The sequence below is a fragment of the Bufo gargarizans genome, chromosome 5 (genome assembly GCF_014858855.1).
Source record: "Bufo gargarizans isolate SCDJY-AF-19 chromosome 5, ASM1485885v1, whole genome shotgun sequence".
Taxonomy (NCBI): Eukaryota; Metazoa; Chordata; class Amphibia; order Anura; family Bufonidae; genus Bufo; species Bufo gargarizans.
In genome coordinates, this window is record NC_058084.1 from 12966423 (window position 1) to 12989899 (window position 23477).

Consider the following 23477-nt stretch of genomic DNA (forward strand, 5'->3'; position numbering starts at 1 on the left):
TTAATGACATTTTTAGTCATCTAATCGGCAGGTTTGTGGTAATATACCTAGATGATATCTTAATTTATTCGTCTGATCTGAAAACACATGAGGAGCATGTCAGACAAGTACTGCAGGTCCTACGGACGAATGAATTATATGCTAAAATTGAAAAATGTGTTTTTGCCGTTCAGGAGATACAATTCCTAGGTTATTATTTATCTGCGTCAGGTTTCCGTATGGATCCTAGGAAGGTCCAGGCAATTTTGGATTGGGATCTTCCTGAGAACCTCAAAGCACTACAACGGTTCTTGGGCTTCGCGAATTTCTATAGGAAATTCATTAAAAATTATTCGGTGATCGTAAAACCCCTTACTGACATGACTAGGAAGGGGACTGATTTTTCTAAATGGTCTGACGCCGCTAAAGTTGCTTTTTCCTCTCTAAAAGAGAGGTTTACCTCAGCACCTGTACTAGTCCAACCTGATGTCTCTCAGCCTTTTATTGTTGAAGTCGATGCATCAGAGGTGGGAGTGGGGGCTGTGCTGTCTCAGGGTCCGTCTCCTGGCAAATGGCGTCCTTGTGCTTTCTTTTCTAAAAAACTATCTGCAGCAGAACAGAACTACGATATTGGCAATAGGGAACTGTTAGCTATTAAACTTGCGTTTGAGGAGTGGCGTCACTTTTTAGAGGGGGCAGTCCACCCCGTCACTGTGTTTACGGACCACAAAAATCTGCTGTACCTCGAATCAGGCTAAGCGTCTCACCCCTAGACAGGCTAGGTGGTCGCTATTTTTTACCAGGTTTAACTTTGTGATTACCTATCGTCCTGGGGTAAAGAATACCAAGGCTGATGCACTATCTCGTTGTTTCCCTGGAGGGGGTAATGTGGGTGATCCGGTACCCATTCTACAAAGAGGAGTGGTTGTCTCTGCGGTACACTCTGCTTTGGAGGGGAAGGTGTTAGAGGCCCAGGGGGACGCCCTGGTCTCTTGCCCCTCAGAGAAATTGTTTGTACCGTTTGAACCTACGTCTCGAATTATTAAAGGAACATCATAATTCGGCACTTGCTGGGCACCCGGGTAGTAAAGCAACCTTAGAGCTATTGTCTCGTCGTTTTTGGTGGCCAAGGTTGCGTCAGGATGTATTGGATTTTGTGTCTTCTTGTTCTACCTGTGCGCGCGCAAAAGTTTCACATACACGTCCTGCAGGGTCTCTATTACCACTCGTCATTCCCAATAGACCATGGACACATCTGTCTATGGATTTTATCACTGACTTACCTTTGTCTGCGGGTAAAACAGTGATTTTGGTAGTAGTGGACAGGTTTAGCAAAATGGCACACTTTATTGCGTTACCCGCACTACCTAATGCTAAAACTCTTGCTCAGGTATTCGTCAGTGAGATCGTGAAGCTTCACGGGGTCCCCTCCGATGTTGTTTCGGATCGGGGAACCCAGTTTATTTCTAAATTTTGGAAAGCTTTTTGTTCCCGTTTGGGGGTTCACTTGTCCTTTTCCTCAGCTTTCCATCCTCAGTCGAATGGACAGACTGAGCGTACCAACCAAAACCTGGAGACATATCTAAGATGTTTTGTGTCTGAAAACCAAGAGTTGTGGTCGTCATATTTACCGTTAGCTGAGTTTGCCATAAATAATCGCCGTCAGGAATCCACTGGCAAGTCACCTTTTCTTGGTGCATATGGTTTTCATCCCCAATTCTGTACTTTCAAAGAGGGGGGGTCTTCTGGGGTTCCCGAAGAGGAACGGTTTTCGTCATCTCTTTCATCAGTATGGCAGAAGGTGCAAGCTAACTTGAAAAATATGGGAGGTAAATACAAATGCATGGCTGATAAGAGACGGTCGCCAGGTCCGGACCTAGGAGTGAATGACTATGTGTGGTTGTCTACTAGGAATATCAAGTTGAAGGTACCCTCTTGGAAACTGGGTCCTAGGTTTATTGGTCCTTACAAGATTGTAGCCATCATCAACCCCGTGGCTTTTCGCCTGGAGTTACCTCAGACTTTTAAAATCCATAATGTCTTTCATAAGTCGTTACTCAAAAAATATGTTCCACCTCTAGAACCGTCACCGCTGCCACCCCCTCCTGTTGTCGTGGATGGTAGTTTGGAATTTCAGATATCCAAAATTGTTAATTCTCGTCGGGTCCGCCGCTCTCTCCAATATCTGGTGCACTGGAGAGGTTACGGTCCCGAGGAAAGAATGTGGGTTCCTGCGTCTGAGGTAAACGCCGACAGGCTAGTCCGGATTTTTCATGCCTCTCATCCTGAGAGACCTGGTCCTGAGTGTCCGGAGGCCCCTCGTAGAGAGGGGGGTACTGTCACGAGGGTGTCAAGAGCCACGCCTGACTCCGTTGTACCCGGGGTCAGGAGGTCGCAGCGGTTGGCTGCACGCTCTATGTCAGATAGGGAAGTTTCCTTATTGTAGCTTTCTGGGTTTGCTTTACAAACCCTTTTGGCTCACTCAGGGATCCGTAGCTCCTTCTCTCAGCTGTTCCTTGTCTAGCACTCCCAATCCTCCTTATATTCCCCTCTCACACTTCTCTGGTTGCCAGATATAGAGCTTCCTGCCTGGACATCTATTCTGACCCACTGGAGCTGTGTTGCTGCGTTCTCTGAGTGTTGCCTTAGAACGCTACCCTCCGGATCCCTGTTGGACCTTTGTGGACAATTGTTGCCGTCCACCTGGGTGTTTGTGTTTGTCTGTATTGTCTGTCCTCTCCCTGGTGTTTCCCTCTTAGTGTCAGTGGTGAGGACTAGCGATCCCACCGGCCCGTTCATTATCTAGGGCTCATTTCAGGGAAAGCCAGGGTTTAGGCACGTGATCGCCGCACGGGTGAGGAACCCGTCTAGGGACGTCAGGGCAGGCAGGTGCCAGCTGCAAGGTGAGTTAGGGGTCACCACCTTTCCCTCTCCCTTGGGCAGGGCTTTCCCTGTTTTCCTCCCTGTGCGTGTTGCCGGTCATTACACAGACTTTGGACTCTCTCTGACTATGACTCAGCCTGATGCCTCAGTGACCTGCAGTGGTGTCTCTGACTCTCATGGGTCAGCTGTTAACCACACACAGGCTAATCCAGGAGGTAGTGGCTTCATGGCTCCCCTGTACCAAAGTCCAGATCCCTGAATAGGGAATAAAGGGTAAATAACTGGGACTGCCTGGATAACGTCCTTAGGATTAGCCCTAAGTCAAAGCTGTCGGTTAACACACTGGTTCCACACCCACTGCCGTGACATTGTTATTGGAAACGTCAGCAAGCTGCTGTCAGACACACCCCTAACAGCACTGAGCAGTAAAACTTGCCAAGGAAACCTTCTAGCAAGTAGGGATTTGCCAAAGCGAGAAACCCCTAACAATTGTCCTTTATTAGAGCTGACGGACAGTTAAAGACATTTCATAGAGACGCATCAGATGTTGCGATTGTTAGGGTCCATGTGCAGAGACCCCCTCTGTTCACTAGCATTAAGGGGAACTATCCTTATTGGAATCTCAGAGGGTGGACTCCACGGGTGACATCTTCTGCATGATGCATCAGTAGTTGTTAAAATAAAAGCTGCAGATCCATATTGTGACATCCTGCCAATAAGTGCTGTGAAATCACAACTGTGCCTTCTTCAGATAAATGCTGTGACATCACAACTGTGCTTCTTCAGATAAGTGCTGTGACATCACAACTGTGCCTTCTTCAGATAAATGCTGTGACATCACAACTGTGCCTTCTCAGATAAATGCTGTGACATCACAACTGTGCCTTCTTCAGATAAATGCTGTGACATCACAACTGTGCCTTCTCAGATAAATGCTGTGACATCACAACTGTGCCTTCTTCAGATAAATGCTGTGACATCACAAGTGTGTTTCCTTCTGGTAACTGCTGTGACATCACAAGTGTGCATTCTTCAGATAAGTGCTGTGACATCACAAGTGTGCTTCCTTCTTTTAAATGCTGTGACATCACAAGTGTGCTTTCTTCAGATAACTGATGTGACATCACAAGTGTGCTTTCTTCTGGTAACTACTGTGACATCACAAGTGTGCTTCCTTCTTTTAACTGCTGTGACATCACAAATGTGCTTCCTTCTTTTAACTGCTGTGACATCACAAGTGTGCTTCCTTCAGATAACTGCTGTGACATCACAAGTGTGCTTCCTTTAGATAACTGCTGTGACATCACAAGTGTGCTTCCTTCAGATAACTGCTGTGACATCACAAGTGTGCTTCCTTCAGATAACTGCTGTGACATCACAAGTGTGCTTCCTTTAGATAACTGCTGTGACATCACAAGTGTGCTTCCTTCAGATAACTGCTGTGACATCACAAGTGTGCTTTCTTCAGATAAGTGCTGTGACATCACAAGTGTGCTTCCTTCTTTTAACTGCTGTGACATCACAAGTGTGCTTCCTTCAGATAACTGCTGTGACATCACAAGTGTGCTTCCTTTAGATAACTGCTGTGACATCACAAGTGTGCTTCCTTCAGATAACTGCTGTGACATCACAAGTGTGCTTCCTTCAGATAACTGCTGTGACATCACAAGTGTGCTTCCTTTAGATAACTGCTGTGACATCACAAGTGTGCTTCCTTCAGATAACTGCTGTGACATCACAAGTGTGCTTTCTTCAGATAAGTGCTGAGACATCACAAGTGTGCTTCCTTCAAGTAACTCATGTGACATCACAAGTGTGCTTCCTTCAAGTAACTCATGTGACATCACAAGTGTGCTTCCTTCTTTTAACTGCTGTGACATCACAAGTGTGCTTCCTTCAGAAAACTGCTGAGACATCACAAGTGTGCTTCCTTCAAGTAACTCATGTGACATCACAAGTGTGCTTCCTTCAAGTAACTCATGTGACATCACAAGTGTGCTTCCTTCAGATCACTGCTGTGACATCACAAGTGTGATTCCTTTAGATAACTGTTGTGACATCACAAGTGTGCTTCCTTTAGATAACTGCTGTGACATCACAAGTGTGCTTCCTTCTTTTAACTGCTGTCACATCACAAGTGTGCTTCCTTCAGATAACTGCTGTGACATCACAAGTGTGCGTTCTTTAGAAAACTGCTGTGACATCACAAGTGTGCTTCCTTCAAGTAACTCATGTGACATCACAAGTGTGCTTCCTTCAGATCACTGCTGTGACATCACAAGTGTGCTTCCTTTAGATAACTGTTGTGACATCACAAGTGTGCTTCCTTTAACTAACTCATGTGACATCACAAGTGTGCTTTCTTCAGATAACTGCTGTGACATCGCAAGTGTGCTTTCTTCAGATAACAGCTGTGACATCACAAGTGTGCGTTCTTTAGAAAACTGCTGTGACATCACAAGTGTGCTTCCTTTAGATAACTGCTGTGACATCGCAAGTGTGCTTTCTTCAGATAACTGCTGTGACATCGCAAGTGTGCTTCCTTCAGATAACTGCTGTGACATCACAAGTGTGCTTCCCTCAGATAAGTGCTGTGACATCACAAGTGTGCTTTCTTCAGATAACTGCTGTGACATCACAAGTGTGCTTCCCTCAGATAACTGCAGTGACATCACAAGTGTGCTTCCTTCAGATAACTGCTGTGACATCACAAGTGTGCTTCCTTCAGATAACTGCTGTGACATCACAAGTGTGCTTCCTTCAGATCACTGCTGTGACATCACAAGTGTGCTTCCCTCAGATAACTGCTGTGACATCACAAGTGTGCTTCCTTCAGATAACTGCTGTGACATCACAAGTGTGCTTCCTTCAGATAACTGCAGTGACATCACAAGTGTGCTTCCTTCAGATAACTGCTGTGACATCGCAAGTGTGCTTTCTTCAGATAACTGCTGTGACATCACAAGTGTGCTTCCTTCAGATAACTGCTGTGACATCACAAGTGTGCTTCCTTCAGATAACTGCTGTGACATCACAAGTGTGCTTCCTTCAGATCACTGCTGTGACATCACAAGTGTGCTTCCCTCAGATAACTGCTGTGACATCGCAAGTGTGCTTTCTTCAGATAACAGCTGTGACATCACAAGTGTGCGTTCTTTAGAAAACTGCTGTGACATCACAAGTGTGCTTCCTTTAGATAACTGCTGTGACATCGCAAGTGTGCTTTCTTCAGATAACTGCTGTGACATCGCAAGTGTGCTTCCTTCAGATAACTGCTGTGACATCACAAGTGTGCTTCCCTCAGATAAGTGCTGTGACATCACAAGTGTGCTTTCTTCAGATAACTGCTGTGACATCACAAGTGTGCTTCCCTCAGATAACTGCAGTGACATCACAAGTGTGCTTCCTTCAGATAACTGCTGTGACATCACAAGTGTGCTTCCTTCAGATAACTGCTGTGACATCACAAGTGTGCTTCCTTCAGATCACTGCTGTGACATCACAAGTGTGCTTCCCTCAGATAACTGCTGTGACATCACAAGTGTGCTTCCTTCAGATAACTGCTGTGACATCACAAGTGTGCTTCCTTCAGATAACTGCAGTGACATCACAAGTGTGCTTCCTTCAGATAACTGCTGTGACATCGCAAGTGTGCTTTCTTCAGATAACTGCTGTGACATCACAAGTGTGCTTCCTTCAGATAACTGCTGTGACATCACAAGTGTGCTTCCTTCAGATAACTGCTGTGACATCACAAGTGTGCTTCCTTCAGATCACTGCTGTGACATCACAAGTGTGCTTCCCTCAGATAACTGCTGTGACATCACAAGTGTGCTTCCTTCAGATAACTGCTGTGACATCACAAGTGTGCTTCCTTCAGATAACTGCAGTGACATCACAAGTGTGCTTCCTTCAGATAACTGCTGTGACATCGCAAGTGTGCTTTCTTCAGATAACTGCTGTGACATCGCAAGTGTGCTTTCTTCAGATAACTGCTGTGACATCACAAGTGTGCTTCCTTCAGATAACTGCAGTGACATCACATGTGTCTTTTTCCCGTTAGCAGATTAGCAGATGTATTCAGTTTGCTTGTGGTCTTTTTTTTTAAGTTATAACACGTAGTTTTTTTTATATTTTATAATTTATTTATTTTTTACCAAATTCATTTTTCTTAACTGCCTCTCTTATTTGTATTGGTTGATGAATTCATTTTTCTTGACTGTTCTGGGGTTTTTCGTTTTACCATTTGTATTACAGCCCTGTACATATGTATCAGATTCACCAACTATCAAGGAGACAGAGGCCAGGGAATTAAAAGAAAAAAACATCTTGAGAACTATGGGCTCCTGTAGATTTTTTTTTGCTGACGGGTCATTTTCATTTTTCTCTCAGTCTATGAATATATTGACATTTGACATTCTTATGCTGAGTTCCTTCCGTCTGTCGCACAATACATAAGGCACGATCAGTATGTTGCGAAGGGTTATTAGGTGGGTGTGAAGGAATCTGGCATTGACTGCTCTATTATTATGTGATGGGACTTAGATATCGCTGCCCCATGCTATGCAAGTCACATACAGATCTTTACATCAAGATCTTGATTGATGTAAAAAAAATAAAAACAGACATCATATAGGACTAAAGAGCTAAAGCAGAAAGGACATGCCCCCAGATGAACCGCTGGAGCATTGAATGGGGAGATCTATTAATCCATATGAGGTCCAGGGCTGGTTCTGGCTTTGTTAGAAGGAGGTTGTCATAACCTCCTTCTAACAAAGCCAAAACCAGCCCTGGACCTCATATGGATTAATAGATCTCCCCATTCAATGCTCCAGCGGTTCATCTGGGGGCATGTCCTTTCTGCTTAGCTCTTTCCATGTAAGGCCTCTTTCACACAAGAGAGTTTTCCGTCAGGGTGCAATGCGTTTTTTACTGATGGTTGCCAAAAGATGGTAGATTGTTATTCTTCAGTTTTTCGTAAGAAAACACATCAAAACCTGATTGCACCTGCGCGGAAACGCTAAATGTGATTGCAGACAAAACCGATAGAACTGGCGTGCAAAACTATCAGTTTTTTCCTGACTAGACCCTGAGAGAATCCGTAATGCTCGTGTGAAAGAGGTCTGACTGTCACAGCTTCTAACAGCAGATATGGCTAAAGAGTTAAACTGAGCGCGTGCGACCACCTCAGTAAGGTGGACAAGAAATAAGGAAAACAACAAACAGAAGGTGGCGCCATACAGATGGAATTCATTAAATAATTCAGAGGCTATACAACATTTTTAATTACATACAATTACAAAAATATTCAGATCCAGGTGCTGGTTTAACAAATGTTTAAAAGTTTTAGTGACAAAAACCCTTTAATGAATAAAACTCTTGAGAAGTTTGATAAATGGAGATCTTGTGTTTGGGGCACCCATGCACAATCAAGTTTGAGGGGCTTTAAGTTGAGTTGCCCACAACTAAGGATGGCCCACTATTCAGTTCTTCAAGGTAACTCCTTCTCGTACTGTTGTTTTTGAGTAAAGCTGTGTACTTGCCGACTTGCTTGACCTTGCCAGACCCACCATCTACTCGCACCATTTATGATACAGGTGTTAATGGTGCTTCAGAGTGCAGTATGGGCTCTGAACTTGCAGAGAACACTACCTCTGCTCCCTCTTTAGCTAAACTACTGCACAGAGTTCTCCATCCACATGTATTCTTATAGACAATGTACCTATTACAGCAGTAAGAATGGCCACATTACACCCAGGTCTCATTGATCCACCCTACCTTTAATTTTGCGCCAGCCTGGCATTGACCTGAAGACCTAACCAGAGATGGATAGCTTGCTAAGGACTTGCTTCTTGACAATACCACTGAATAGGAAAAGTGAATCCCTAAACAATCGTAAAAATATTCAGATGTCTAGGACCCATGGACAGCCATGTGGTGGACTCACTCAGTTCTCTGTACGATGGGGAATGTCCCTAGACGCACGTAGGAGCTTTGCACCCCGGTCTCTCTCCCTCCAATGACGTCTTGTATGTTGAATAACTCCATGAGGTCAAAGCCTGTCATAAGAAGAGACAACACGGAAAACAGGTTATACCTTATAGACCATAAAACTTCCAGATAGAAGAAAACCTTCTGGTGCCACCTAGAAGATGGTGGATCTCAGCAAGATGGACCAGCACCTTCCAAGAGATTATTCAAGATGGTGGTACAAATACGAGTGATCTCAATATGAAAGAATGGTGAAGATCAAAATCTATCTATCTAATGTCTATAGTATCCATCTATCTAATATTTATCTCATATCTATCTATTGTACATAGCAGGAGATACGGTAAATGACTATTAGAATTCTCTTAATTCCCATAACCATCCTGTCTGATCCTGTTACGACGCGTCAGTGACTTATCATCCTCATCTTTGGGTCGTTTCAGGGCAGCCTTTTCTTGGAAATGAATAAAGGCTTTTGACCTCTGCGCCGATGCGAAGGTCACTTCCTGCGATGCATATGGATATTACTCATTTCCCAAAGTTATGTCTTATTAGCGGTTGTAATATGCAAGGCCTGGGATCCGCCATTAATCATGTGACTTTCCGGAGCTGAGGACACCGCGATCTTATAGATATACGTTCGGTGGTTTATGCGAAACTGAATTAATGTCCATATAATTAAAACTTATTGTCAAAGCAAATCTCCCTCCCTGCAATTTATCTATATTCTGTTTCTTAATGCACATCGAATGGAAGGAAAAATGTATGAGACCTGAACCACAAAAAACGAAAAAAATATGATTTTCCTAGTACCGAAGTGCTTGGAGATGATGGACCTATGAAACAGTAGTCAGCACTAACCCTTCCTACCACTAGGTGGTGCTGTAACATTCTTCACTACTCATGTCTGCAGCCAGTGTTTGTGCTTTTTGTTTACAGCACATCATGTGGTCAGACAGGGTATTACAAGCAAAACAGCAATTCTTGACAGAAGGTGTCTCTTTTTGTATATTTTGCAAGTCACCAATTATTTTAGGCTTCCTAAACTTTTATCTAGAGATTTTATCTACAGATGTAGACATAGCACCTAGGCCCTGGTCCTTGAAGAAGCCCAATGTAAACACCATGAGGGGAGGGGAGGTCTTAATTCCGTTACAGATTTTTTGTTGTGACTCGAACGCTATGTGACTTTCTTGCTTGTGAGGTCAATATAGCATTATTATTTGAGCACAACATATCGCTGTTATTTTAGTATTGTATGTGTTATGTGTGCACAAAAGGGCATTATAATTTAAGCACCATATAACAGCAGTATGTGGGCACTGTAAGATAGTCTAAGGTCATCACTATATGGCATTACTAGGTACGTACGATATGTCGGTTTTATGTGAGTGATGTGAGGTCTACACTATATGACAGTGTTATGTGGGCACTGTATGGAAGTGTTATATTTATGCCTTCACTATGTGACATTAATTAAGCACTAAATAGCTGGATTATATTGGTACTGTATACTGTACTGTTATATCTTCACTATATGGCACTGTGTAAGTCCTATAAGGCAGTAATACAGTATGTGTACAGTATGTCTTCGCTATGTGGTATTATTATGTCAGTGTTGTATGCAGGTATTATGCAGGTACTTTAAGGTCTTCACTGTATGACATTATTATGTAAGCATTATATGGCAATATTATGTGAGCATTGTATGGAACTGTTATGTTTATGTCCTCACTATCTGGCATTTTCTAGGTAAGAACTATAAGTTAGTATTGTGGGGTGCTGTAAGGTACAGTATTCAATATATGACAATATTATGTAGGGATTACATAGCAGTATTATGTGGTTACTATATGGAAGCATGTTTATGCCTTCACTATATGGCATTATTATGTTAGTACTAAACATTGTTATGTCTTCATTATATGGCATCGTGATGTAAGCCCAGTATGGCAGTATTATGTAGGCACTGTTGGTAAGATTACAGTATTTCTTTGCTATATAGCATTGTTATAGTTACTGTATGGAAGTACTGTACTGCATTATGTTTATGTCTTCACTATATGGCATTATTACGTAAGTACTAAATATCTGCAATATGTTAGTACTATATGGTACTGTTACATCTTCATTATATAGTATTTTGATGTCAGCCCTATATGGCAGTATTATGTAGGCACTGCTGATACAATTACAGTACGTCTTACAGTCTTTGCTATACAGCATTGTCATATAAGCGTTATATGGCAGTATTATATGGGAACTGATATTCTGAAGTTCTGTATGGTAGTATTCCTAAGGCAGCATATTATACGAAAAAAAAGAATCCTTAGTTGCAATTAATACAACTGTAATATCATTTAAAATATTTTATTATTAAAAATGCCAATGTACATGTGACAATTTAATTAATTACACAAAAATCCAATAATTAAAAAATATGTACTCAATACGCATCTTAATTACGGTATTAGCATATAAATCTGTGCAAAATACTAAGAGTGATGACTATCCTATAGCTGTTACAGCAAAACAAACTAAAAAAAAATGGTTTCAATATAAATACAGTATAAAAAAGTGCAAAAATACACAGAAAAAAATATATAAAAATAAATATATTTATTAACAAAATTAAGCAAGCAGCAAGTGAGTACAATATGCTATAGCTTGTGCTCACTTGTTGCTTATTTAATTTTGTTAGTTAATATATACAGTATATATATATATATTTTCTGTGGATGTTTGCAATTGCACTTTACTGGTTCCTTTTTGCACTTTATAGTGTGGCACATACAGTATATTTATATTAAGAGCATTTTTTTTAGTTTATTTGCACTGTAGCAGCTATAGGATAGTCATAGCTCTTGGTATTTTGCACAGATTTATATGTTGATACTATAATTAAGATGCTTATTAAGACCCTTATTCAGTACATATTTTTCAAAATAATTTTTAATTCTAGGATTCTTGTGTAATTAATTAAATTGTCATATTTACATTGACTTTTCAATTATAAAATATTTTAAACAATATTACTTTTGTATTAATTGCAACTAAGGATTTTTTTTGTTTTTGTATGTTCTTAGATTTTTAAGTGCAATTTCTAATATTTTGGTGTCTACTATGTTATACTATTAGTGAGTCCAAATGATCAGCCCCCCATGTTTCCCCAACCATGCCCTGAGTACTATGGTGTAGATATAGCAGAAAATGCCATGGACATCTCATCCAGTAGGACCTCTGCTATCTATAGACATGGCTGACGTGTTCAGCGCTCTGCTTTCCTCTCTGGATGTCACTCCAGTAAACCTGCTCTGAACTAAATCTGTAGTAGAAGCGGACGTATAATACCAGGTTTACGTCCAACGTCTATAAAAAGCAATATTCTCTGGTCCAGATGGTTTATCTACTATTTATAGTCCCGGAATTAGAGAAAATCATATTTCTGTCACTGCTATTAGATGATTCTGGAAATAAACCACAGTATGTTATGTGAGATCTCCTGCTGGGAGACCTTCAGATGAATCCGTAAAAAGTCACGATTAGGGGCCCCGGGGTCCAATTATATTCTCTGCTTTCTAATATTGGCTGTAATGAACGATTCAGATCTGAGTGACTCACGTCAGTTGTGTATCTGCTGACAGATTATCTATGTCTTCCACAATAAGAGGTAATAGATATTATGTTGCTGAACCTTCGTTACAACACTCGCTATAATTATGGTTAGTAATTCGAAAAGTATTAATAAGACATTGAAATATTTAAAGGGAACCTGAGACCCTGAAAAAGTAAATGAATCTGCAGGCAGCATATTATAGAGCAGGAGGGGCCGATACTGATATATAGTTTTATGGGAAAAGATTCAGTAAAACTTGTAATGTATGAATTTCTGCTCATTTTGGGCATGAAGTCCAGGAGGATGTCCTATCAGTGACTGACAGCCTTCCCTCCATGAGGAGGAGGTGCTATCAGTGACTGACAGCCTTCCCTCTATGAGGAGGGGGTCCCATCAGTGACTGACAGCCTTCCCTCTATGAGGAGGAGGTCCCATCAGTGACTGACAGCCTTCCCTCTATGAGGAGGGGGTCCCATCAGTGATTGACAGCCTTCCCTCTATGAGGATACGGTCCCATCAGTGACTGACAGCCTTCCCTCTATGAGGAGGGGGTCCCATCAGTGATTGACAGCCTTCCCTCTATGAGGAGGAGGTCCTATAGGAGACTGACAGCCTTCCCTCTATGAGAAGACAGTCCTATCTGTAATTGACAGCCTCCCCTCTATGAGGAGAAGGTCCTATCAGTGACTGACAGCCTTCCCTCTATGAGAAGGAGGTCCTATAAGAGACTGACAGTCTTCCCTCTATGAGAAGACAGTCCTATCAGTAATTTACAGCCTCCCCTCTATGAGAAGACAGTCCTATCAGTAATTGACAGCCTTTCCTTTATGAGGAGGGGGTCCTATCAGTGACTGACAGCCTTCCCTCTATGAGGATACGGTCCCATCAGTGACTGACAGCCTTCCCTTTATGAGGAGGAGGCCCTATCAGTGACTGACAGCCTTCCCTCTATGAGGAGACGGTCCTATCAGTGATTGAAAGCCTTCCCTCTATGAGGAGGGGGTCCTATCAGTGACTGACAGCCTTCCCTCTATGAGGAGGAGGTCCTATAAGAGACTGACAGCCTTCCCTCTATGAGAAGACAGTCCTATCAGTAATTGACAGCCTTCCCTCTATGAGGATACGGTCCCATCAGTGACTGACAGCCTTCCCTTTATGAGGAGGAGGCCCTATCAGTGACTGACAGCCTTCCCTCTATGAGGAGACGGTCCTATCAGTGATTGACAGCCTTCCCTCTATGAGGAGGAGGTCCTATCAGTGATTGAAAGCCTTCCCTCTATGAGGAGGGGGTCCTATCAGTGACTGACAGCCTTCCCTCTATGAGGAGGAGGTCCTATAAGAGACTGACAGCCTTCCCTCTATGAGAAGACAGTCCTATCAGTAATTGACAGCCTTCCCTCTATGAGGAGGGGGTCCTATCAGTGACTGACAGCCTTCTCTCTATGAGGAGGAGGTCCTATCAGTGATTGACAGCTCTCTCTGTATACATAGTCATAGAGGGAAGGCTGTCAATCACTGATAGGACTGTCTCCTCATAAAGGGAAGGCTGTCAGTTACTGATATGACCGTCTCCTCATAGAGGGAAGGCTGTCAATCACTTATAGGACCTCCTCCTCATAGAGGAAAGGCTGTCAATTACTGATGGGACCGTCTTCTCATAGAGGGAAGGCTGTCAGTCAGTCACTGATAGGACGTCCTCCTCATAGAGAGAAGACTGTCAGTCGTCTCCTCATAGAGGGAAGGCTGTCAATTTCTGATAGGACCGTCTCCTCATAGAGGAAAGACTCTCAATTACTGTCGGGACTGTATCCTCAGAGGGAAAGCTAGTAAATTTTTCATAGTAATATCATATAATAGTATGAAATATGAATCTTATAACATTTTATGATTAAGAATTGCAAAACTAATGAAAATTATTATCATAGACTAAAAATAGTAATAATAGAAATATTAATAAATATTATTGTTTTCTACTTTTATCTAATTATTATCATTATTACAGTTCCCGCAGAGCACACAATTCATACCTGGAATTTCATCTTTTTCTCCATTCTTGTGTCTAAAACGATCGCCCTCAACTTTCACATTTGGACAAAGGACGTCTGGAAAAAAGGAGATGAAGTGACGGTTATAGCATTTATACACAGCATTACACCAGTACACACTCTTCACTCTCAGCCCTACATTTCCCGTATCTGGAATTCCTCACTCTATATAATCTACGGTACGTCCTGAAAAGAACTTCAGCGCTCACTTACACAGTCCTAGGTGCTGAGTGAGTGACGTCTGGGTGTGGGGATCACACACCACAGTGGGCACATACCACAGCCAGTTCCAATACAGCAAATCCAGACACTGGGGAAGGATTTATCACATTTAATGTTCAGCCGATTCCACAGAACTCGTCAGTTTTGGTTGATTAAGACATGTTTTCCCCTTCTAAATTTAAACAATAATGATTCCATTGATTGACATCAAGCTTATGAAAGTGGTGACATGATACCATCATTTCATTACTCACATACTTAGAGGAGGTTGCTTCCTAAAGATGGAGAATCCCTTTAATTCTCCTGCTCCTCACCACTTCCTCCTCCTACTAGTGTCTGAAGTCTGGGTATTTTTGGAGTTTTTCGATGAAACCTCTTTCCACTTGAGGATCATTCGTACAGTACGACAACCTGACGTACCAAGAAGGAAACTTTCCGCAAAGGCTTAATTAGCGAGCGCTTCAAATAACCGCTCCTGACGCCCTTAATGACTCCCTTTGCTGTACGTTGTGAGAGACTTGAGAAAATTACTCTGATTGAAAGTTTAGCATCGGTTCAGATAATGAACCAAAGACTTCTGTTCCAGGGACTAAATAGCACGCTGGCAGGCAGCCGGTGCTGTCAGCTGGAACACACGAGCTATTTCCAAGGGTCATATTAAAGGAGTGGCAGCCGCACAGCTGTCCCCGTCTGCACAGCCGCTATTTACTAGGGCAGGAAACGTCTCCGCTGCCAGAACACAGATTGCTCTCGTGTTGCTTGCACGTTCTTACAACTGTTTTACAATTTATTTTACTTTACTTTTGTCAACTTTGTAATCTTTTTTTATTCTTCTGAATTCAGTTAATTCAATAGCACAATACATATGCATGCACGGCTCAGCTGGCGCACACATGTGTTGCGAATGGGAGAGACGGTATAATTTTCCAAACGCAAAATGATCTGGCATATTGACATCAAACATGTCAGAATCTTCTCTCCCCTAATATCTGCCATGGGGGAGCTGGAAGGCCCCACAACATTAGATGGTTGGCCAATATTTATATAAAGAGAGTCTGTCAGCAGTTTTGAGTTTGCAAAACTGCTGACAGCTCCAGGTATGGGCTGGGGAGAGCACAACAAACATATATTTTGTGGACCTTTTATCATCAGGAGTAGTGTGAATATGAACTTTTATTCTGCCAGATTCTGCTCCTGCAAGTGTTCAGGAGGCGGAGCTCCCTGCATTGAACTGCTTTACAGCCCCACCCATTTTTTCTGAGTGACAGCTGTAGCATCCAACCAGGAGACCTTGCAGGAGCAGCACCTGTCACGGACGTTCCCGTGACAGGAGAACGGTGAGGCTTGCAACACGTGGTTTGATTCGACATGTTTTCCGTTTGGATCAAATTACGTCTGTGTTGTTTCTGGTGCTTGCCGCACCTTCTTTCCCCAGGTGTGGCTATTAGGGTCAATTAACCTTCTCTATTTATAGTAGCTTCTCCCACAATGCTGTGCGGTTTATAGCTTCTGTTTGGACCTTTGGATAGATTGCGGTTGGATCTCAGCTGAGTTCCTTGTCCTTCCAGTGCTCCTTTGAAGTAAAGTTTTTCCTTTCCCTTTTGTATTTTGTTTGGGTTCTGTGTGTTGCAGTTCCCTATTGTTTGTATTAGGCCTGTAGGAGACTCCTGCTCATCCTTCCATTTGGAGGAACAGGTAGTCTTGCCCCTGCCATTAGTTCCAGGGTCCTATAGGGCTTGATAGGACTCTAGGTATTCCTGCGTGGGAACTCAGTCAGGATTTTGATTAGGGTTTTCACTAGGAGGTTTTCACTAGGAGGTGTCCATCTTCCTTCCCTAGTTCTCAGGCCTGATTCCCTGGTCCCCCCTTCCCTCCTATGCTTGGTGTGGTGTTTCCCTCCCACACCGAAGTGTGACAGCACCTGGCAGAATAAAACTTCATATTCACAATACTCCTGATGATAAAATCTCCATCAAAGGCATGGTTGAACACAGGCGCATAATACTTCAAAATATCGGACATAATAACATAAAATTTACTCTAAGTACCGGCGCATGCGTAGATGGAATCCGTGACGATGATAGAAAATAGACGTCATCCTAGAGTGCCCGGCGCCGAGGAAAAGGTCACCAATAAGGGACGAATGACGTGGATATCTATGCACCGGAACTACACACGCCATCCGACCGAGGCCCGGGAACGTCACTGGTGGAAGCTGAAGTGACGGAGGTAAAAGGGGAGTGGCCAGACCACGTCACCAGTGCAAGCAGGGTGACGTGGACAACTGATACGGGAATAAAACAGGGATTGGCTGCTACCAATGCCAATCATAGAGAGCCTAGCCTTGATAGGTTATTCAAACCCCACCCATAGGAACCGAACCTATAATATTCAGGGATCCCCCCTTCCAATGCAAACCTGCATTATCCCCTGAGGACGCCGAAGTTCGGCGAAACATGTAGGGATGTGGGAGCATTAATAATTTTTTAGTTCAGACTGAGCTAGTGAGCAGTTAAAGCAGAGATTTATAGGCAACTAAACACAAAGTTGCTGCAGAGATATTGGCCAGTAGGGCGAGCCCTGAGAAAGTATATCAGGTGCTATCCTACTATGTGATGTGTATTGAGAAGAGAAATACACAGTGGAAATTACAGTCTCACTGCTCACTCTGAGGAATTTTAAAATAGAATCAATAAAGGTATATGTTTTAATAAATAAAAATAAAAGATAGCCAGTAGGTGATCCAAGTCACGCTTTGGTCTCCTTGACCTCTGAAACTTGCGCCCCATTCTAGAGATGAGTCCAAGTGGACCAGCACCTATAGGACATTTAAGGCATATATTTCTAGATATGCCTAGATGTACTTACAGCTGAGGGTTTGCTACAGTTGTATCCAGTCTAGACAGTCCTAGCAGCAGGTGTCACCACCACTGAACAACAAGCCAGGGATCAAACCCATTCCAAAATCTGGCCCCTCCGTACCCCAGACGTTGCAGTGGCCCAGACTCTCAAATTACCATCATACATATTAGTTCAAAGGCAAGAGACTCCCTTAAAGGGGTTGTCCAGATTTAGCCAAAAATTCTGTGTTTTTTTTTAAGCAGTGCCACTTTTGTCCCTGGCTTATGTCTGGTATTGCATCTCAGTCTGATTTGCGTGAATACTGTGATACCATGTGCAGCCTGTGAGTGGTGCTGTTTCTGAAACAAAACAAAAAGAACATAGGGGACATTTATCAAGCCAGACATAAGGTTTTTGGTGTAAAAATGCCGTATGACAGGCCTATTGCGAGTTTTTTTTTACGTCATCTAGGAGACACACCATTTTTCGAAGTGGTCTATGTTTAAGGCAGAAAAGTGAGATTAGACCTGGATTATGGCACATTTACTATCTGTAAGGCATCTTTCATACGAGCGTCGCGGATGAGGGCCGAATGCTTTGCAGATACAATGCGGAAAACCCGCGCGAGTGCGCACGCAATTTCAGTCAGTTTTTTCTGTGATTGTGTTTAGTTTTTTCCACTCGAGTGCAAAGCGGTTTAATGCGTTTTGCACGCGTGTGATAAAAAACTGACTGTGGTACCCAGACCCGGACTTCTTCGCTGAGGTTCGGGTCTGGGTTCGGTGTTCTGTAGAATTTATTAATTTCCGTTATAACATGGTTATAAGGGAAATAATAGCATTCTTTAATACAGAATGTTAAGTAAAATGTCCCTTGAGGGTTAAAAAAATATATAAAAAAATAACTCACCTCATCCACTTGATCGCACAGCCGTTATCGTCTTCTTTCTTCTTGCAGGACCTGCAAAAGGACCTGCACTGACGTCATCGCAGGTCCTTTTGCAGGTCCTGCAAGTAGAAAGAAGACAATAACGGCTGCGCGATCAAGTGGATGAGGTGAGTTATTTTTTTATTATTTTTTCTAACCCTCAAGGGACATTTTACTTAACATTCTGTATTAAGAATGCTATTATTTTCTTGTATAACCATGTTATAATAGAAAATAATAAAGTGAATGGGGTCCCGGGTCGCTCATCCTTTATCTTCTTAGCGTTCACGTCGCGCATTGCACCCGCGTGGAATTCTCGCTCCTGTGAAAGGGGCCTAACACTTGAAAAGTCGAAGAAAAACCTTAGAAAAGTCGCATCCTACACCAAGCAGCCCCCTGGTGTACTAAGTCATACAACACAATGCTGTTGCACCAAATGCATGAAATCTGTGCACCATTTCATAAATTTTGTGCAACCACACAACTCAAAACCAGACTTAAATGTGACACGAAAACAATATCAAATGATTAATGCCCCCCATAGCCTTTAACTTTCTTCTACTACGTGAACCAGCAGGACAAACTAAGCAACAAAAAAAAAAAATGCTAATTTAGCCAGAAGTTTTTATTTTAGTTTAAGCACTACCTCTACTGACCAGCAGGCGTCACTGCAGCAATAACAATGTATTGGGGTCATGTTCTGAAAACACGACCCAGACTAATAGTTTGGACTGATGTGAATATCCTCTTTAGATCTAACTTGGAAAATAATAAAATAAATGTAAAACTACTTATTGGTGATTTAAAACCAGCTTTGTGATGTCATTTATGACATTATGTACAGATATGTATTTTAGCTCTGTTTTCGATCACACGTGGGGGCGCTGTTGCATAGATGCCCATGGAAAATATTTCCTCTGGTAGTGGTGAACAGTGGTACTGCAGGTAATACAAGTGGCTACATTGTTACAAAGTTTGTATAAAATTCCCCCTTACAGTTTTACCTTCCATTGTATCTAATAGTTATTATATTATTACTATACATTTAGATGAATCTCGGTACATTGCATTGCCATTCTTTGTGACCATCCCTTTAACTTTGTTCGATCTTCCTCCCCAATTTCATGCACTCCGCTGCCTGGTAGGACTTATAGCCTGTTCTTACTGAACTGCTTAGTTCATGAATAGAATGATTTGACTACAGTAAAGACTGACACTCATATTGTATCAGAATAGAAGTAGTACAGGTTCTGCACCAAAACTCTCTTTGCCCCAAATCAGTGGACCAGAATTATACACATCACATGGAAGGTGTGGGGCCCTATCACAGATTTTACTCTGTGGGGCCCAGAAGCTTACAGTTACACATCTGTCTACAACTGCCTAGAGGAGGCGCCTGGCTTGTCTCCCTGGTGCCTCCTCGGTGCCTCTTCTGGAGGTTTCCTAATTCATCGGCTAGATGTAACGTAACGACAAATCCTTCTCAGGACAAAAAGTGCGGACAAAAGAAAATCCGACTCCCTTTCCTTTGTGTTCTCTTCCCACCCGAACGGTTTCCTTTGTACAAGGAGAAGCGGACGACTCATCACCAGGGCGCTGCGCCCTCACAAAAGGAGCCTTTTCTGGTCCTTGTCCCTTGTATTGTCACAGATATGTCACATTGTATTACAGAATGACAGCGAGGAAGCATTTATAACAGCGCAGCGCCGGGGACACTGGGAAATCGCTGTACTGTAGATTGTGTGCTAAATGGAATGATATAAAATATGATGTAAAGATATAATATTGTATAATATGATGTATATGGTGATGTAATGTGGTGCACATGGTGTGTAATATAGTATACTGCATAGGCCGCATAGTGTTGTAGTGTCATATCAAATAATAATATACAATATAATTTAGTATAATTTTATAGAATGTAATAATGTACAATATAGTATCAGGTAATGTAATAGTGTATAATATAGTGTAATATAAAATGATAGTATAGAATATAATGTAAGTGTATTATAATATATAGCATAATGTAATAAATTACTATATAGAATAATGTAATTGTGTATGATATAATATAATACAATATAATGTATACTGTAGTAGCGTAATATAAAATAATAGTAATACAATATTATTTAGTATAAGGCAATAGTATATTATACATTATAGTATAATATAGTATAATGTAATATAATAGTGTATGATATAATACTATACAATGTATAGACTGTATAGCGTAATAGTGTATAATATATTGTAATATCAAATGATAGTATACAATATAATGTAATGTAATAATGTATAATATAGTATAATGTAACAGTGTGTGACATGGTATAACACACAATGTATAGACTGTATAGTGTAGCAGTGTAATATCAAATAAAAGCATACAATATGAAGTAGTATTATGTAATAGTGTGTTAAAAAATATAGTATAATATAATGGTATAAAGTATAATCTAGTATAATGTACTAGTGCATAATATAGTGTAATACCATATATTGCTGTGACTACATACAATACGTTGGAGTTTTCACCCCTGGCAGCCCAGCAAACAGCTGATTTTTCCCTGGAAAGCTACAGTTAATCAGGAAATTCCCCTATAGCGCCCCCTGCAGGGAAATGTAGTATTACATGTCAGCATTCAGATGATGACGGGCCATGACATAGAAGCATAGCCCACCAAACCCGGATCGGCTCCCCTTTATGGGCCTCTCCACCTTCCATGCCCTTGTGAGATAAGGAGTAGCAGAGGCAGTGGTCTCACCTGGAGCCCGAGGGAGGGTGGGGGGTATAAACACCCCTCTGCCAGTAGTGAATGGCACATGGTAGGTTGGGGTCAGGTGCAGAATTTGCATTGAGACCCAAGAGATTCAACCTCCTACAATATGGCGGACACAGATCACCTCCCTCTGACGGCTCAGACGTCCGAGGTTTTAATGCACCCTCCTCTCCATCACAGCCGTCCTAATGGCACAAGTAATGCTGACACACGGCCCTACTGTCCTCCAGAAGATCATTACCTATAAAGATCTCAAGAAGGTAGAATATCAAGAAGCTTCCACTGTTCTTGGATATTTTCAGAGGACTGAACAGCTGGAGACACAACTGACCCTCAACCTGGGCGGGGGCTATTTATACTGCAGGGTCCGAAACTGAGAATTTGCCATTCATGGATATTTATAAAAGCAGCAGCTGGAGTCTGATTGTTACCTGAACATGGGTCAAAACTGCTGGTGCAGTCACTGTGTACATACATTACATTACTTATCCTGTACTGATCCTGAGTTACATCTTGTATTATACTCCAGAGCTGCACTCACTATTCTGCTGGTGCAGTCACTGTGTACATACATTACTTATCCTGTATTGATCCTGAGTTACATCCTGTATTATACTCCAGAGCTGCACTCACTATTCTGCTGGTGCAGTCACTGTGCACATACATTACTTATCCTGTATTGATCCTGAGTTACATCCTGTATTATACTCCAGAGCTGCACTCACTATTCTGCTGGTGCAGTCACTGTGTACATACATTACTTATCCTGTATTGATCCTGAGTTACATCCTGTATTATACTCCAGAGCTGCACTCACTATTCTGCTGGTGCAGTCACTGTGTACATACATTACTTATCCTGTACTGATCCTGAGTTACATCCTGTATTATACTCCAGAGCTGCACTCACTATTCTGCTGGTGCAGTCACTGTGTACATTACATTACTTATCCTGTACTGATCCTGAGTTACATCCTGTATTATACTCCAGAGCTGCACTCACTATTCTGCTGGTGCAGTCACTGTGTACATACATTACTTATCCTGTACTGATCCTGAGTTACATCCTGTATTATACTTCAGAGCTGCACTCACTATTCTGCTGGTGCAGTCACTGTGTACATACATTACATTACTTATCCTGTACTGATCCTGAGTTACATCCTGTATTATACTCCAGAGCTGCACTCACTATTCTGCTGGTGCAGTCACTGTGTACATACATCACTTATCCTGTACTGATCCTGAGTTACATCCTGTATTATACTCCAGAGCTGCACTCACTATTCTGCTGGTGCAGTCACTGTGTACATTACATTACTTATCCTGTACTGATCCTGAGTTACATCCTGTATTATACTCCAGAGCTGCACTCACTATTCTGCTGGTGCAGTCACTGTGTACATACATTACTTATCCTGTACTGATCCTAAGTTACATCCTGTATTATACTCCAGAGCTGCACTCACTATTCTGCTGGTGCAGTCACTGTGTACATACATTACATTACTTATCCTGTACTGATCCTGAGTTACATCCTGTATTATACTCCAGAGCTGCACTCACTATTCTGCTGGTGCAGTCACTGTGTACATACATTACATTACTTATCCTGTACTGATCCTGAGTTACATCCTGTATTATACTCCAGAGCTGCACTCACTATTCTGCTGGTGCAGTCACTATGTACATTACATTACTTATCCTGTACTGATCCTGAGTTACATCCTGTATTATACTCAAGAGCTGCACTCACTATTCTGCTGGTGCAGTCTCTGTGTACATTGCATTAATTGTCCTGTACTGATCCTGAGTTACATCCTAGTATTATACTCCAGAGCTGCACTCACTATTCTGCTGGTGGAGTCTCTGTGTACATACATCACTTATCCTGTACTGATCCTGAGTTACATCCTGTATTATACTCTAGAGCTGCACTCACTATTCTGCTGGTGCAGTCACTGTGTACATACATTACATATCCTGTACTGATCCTGAGTTACATCCTGTATTATACCCCAGAGCTGCACTCACTATTCTGCTAGTGCAGTCACTGTGTACATTACATTACTTATCCTGTACTGATCCTGAGTTATATCCTGTATTATACTCCAGAGCTGCACTCACTATTCTGCTGGTGCAGTCACTGTGTACATACATTACTTATCCTGTACTGATTCTGAGTTAC

The 23477-nt window shown here is 42.1% G+C and overlaps 1 protein-coding gene across 1 annotated transcript in view; it reads right to left on the reverse strand.

Moving 5' to 3' along the window:
- Nucleotides 1–23477, reverse strand: part of COL22A1 (collagen type XXII alpha 1 chain) — a 305779-nt gene that overhangs the window by 204993 nt on the left and 77309 nt on the right. Inside the window, exons 4-5 of the mRNA XM_044294919.1 lie at nt 14497–14571; nt 8810–8921 (exon numbers count right to left, since the gene is read on the reverse strand). Of these exons, the coding sequence (XP_044150854.1) occupies nt 8810–8921; nt 14497–14571 (187 nt within the window). The remainder of the gene's footprint in view (nt 1–8809; nt 8922–14496; nt 14572–23477) is intronic.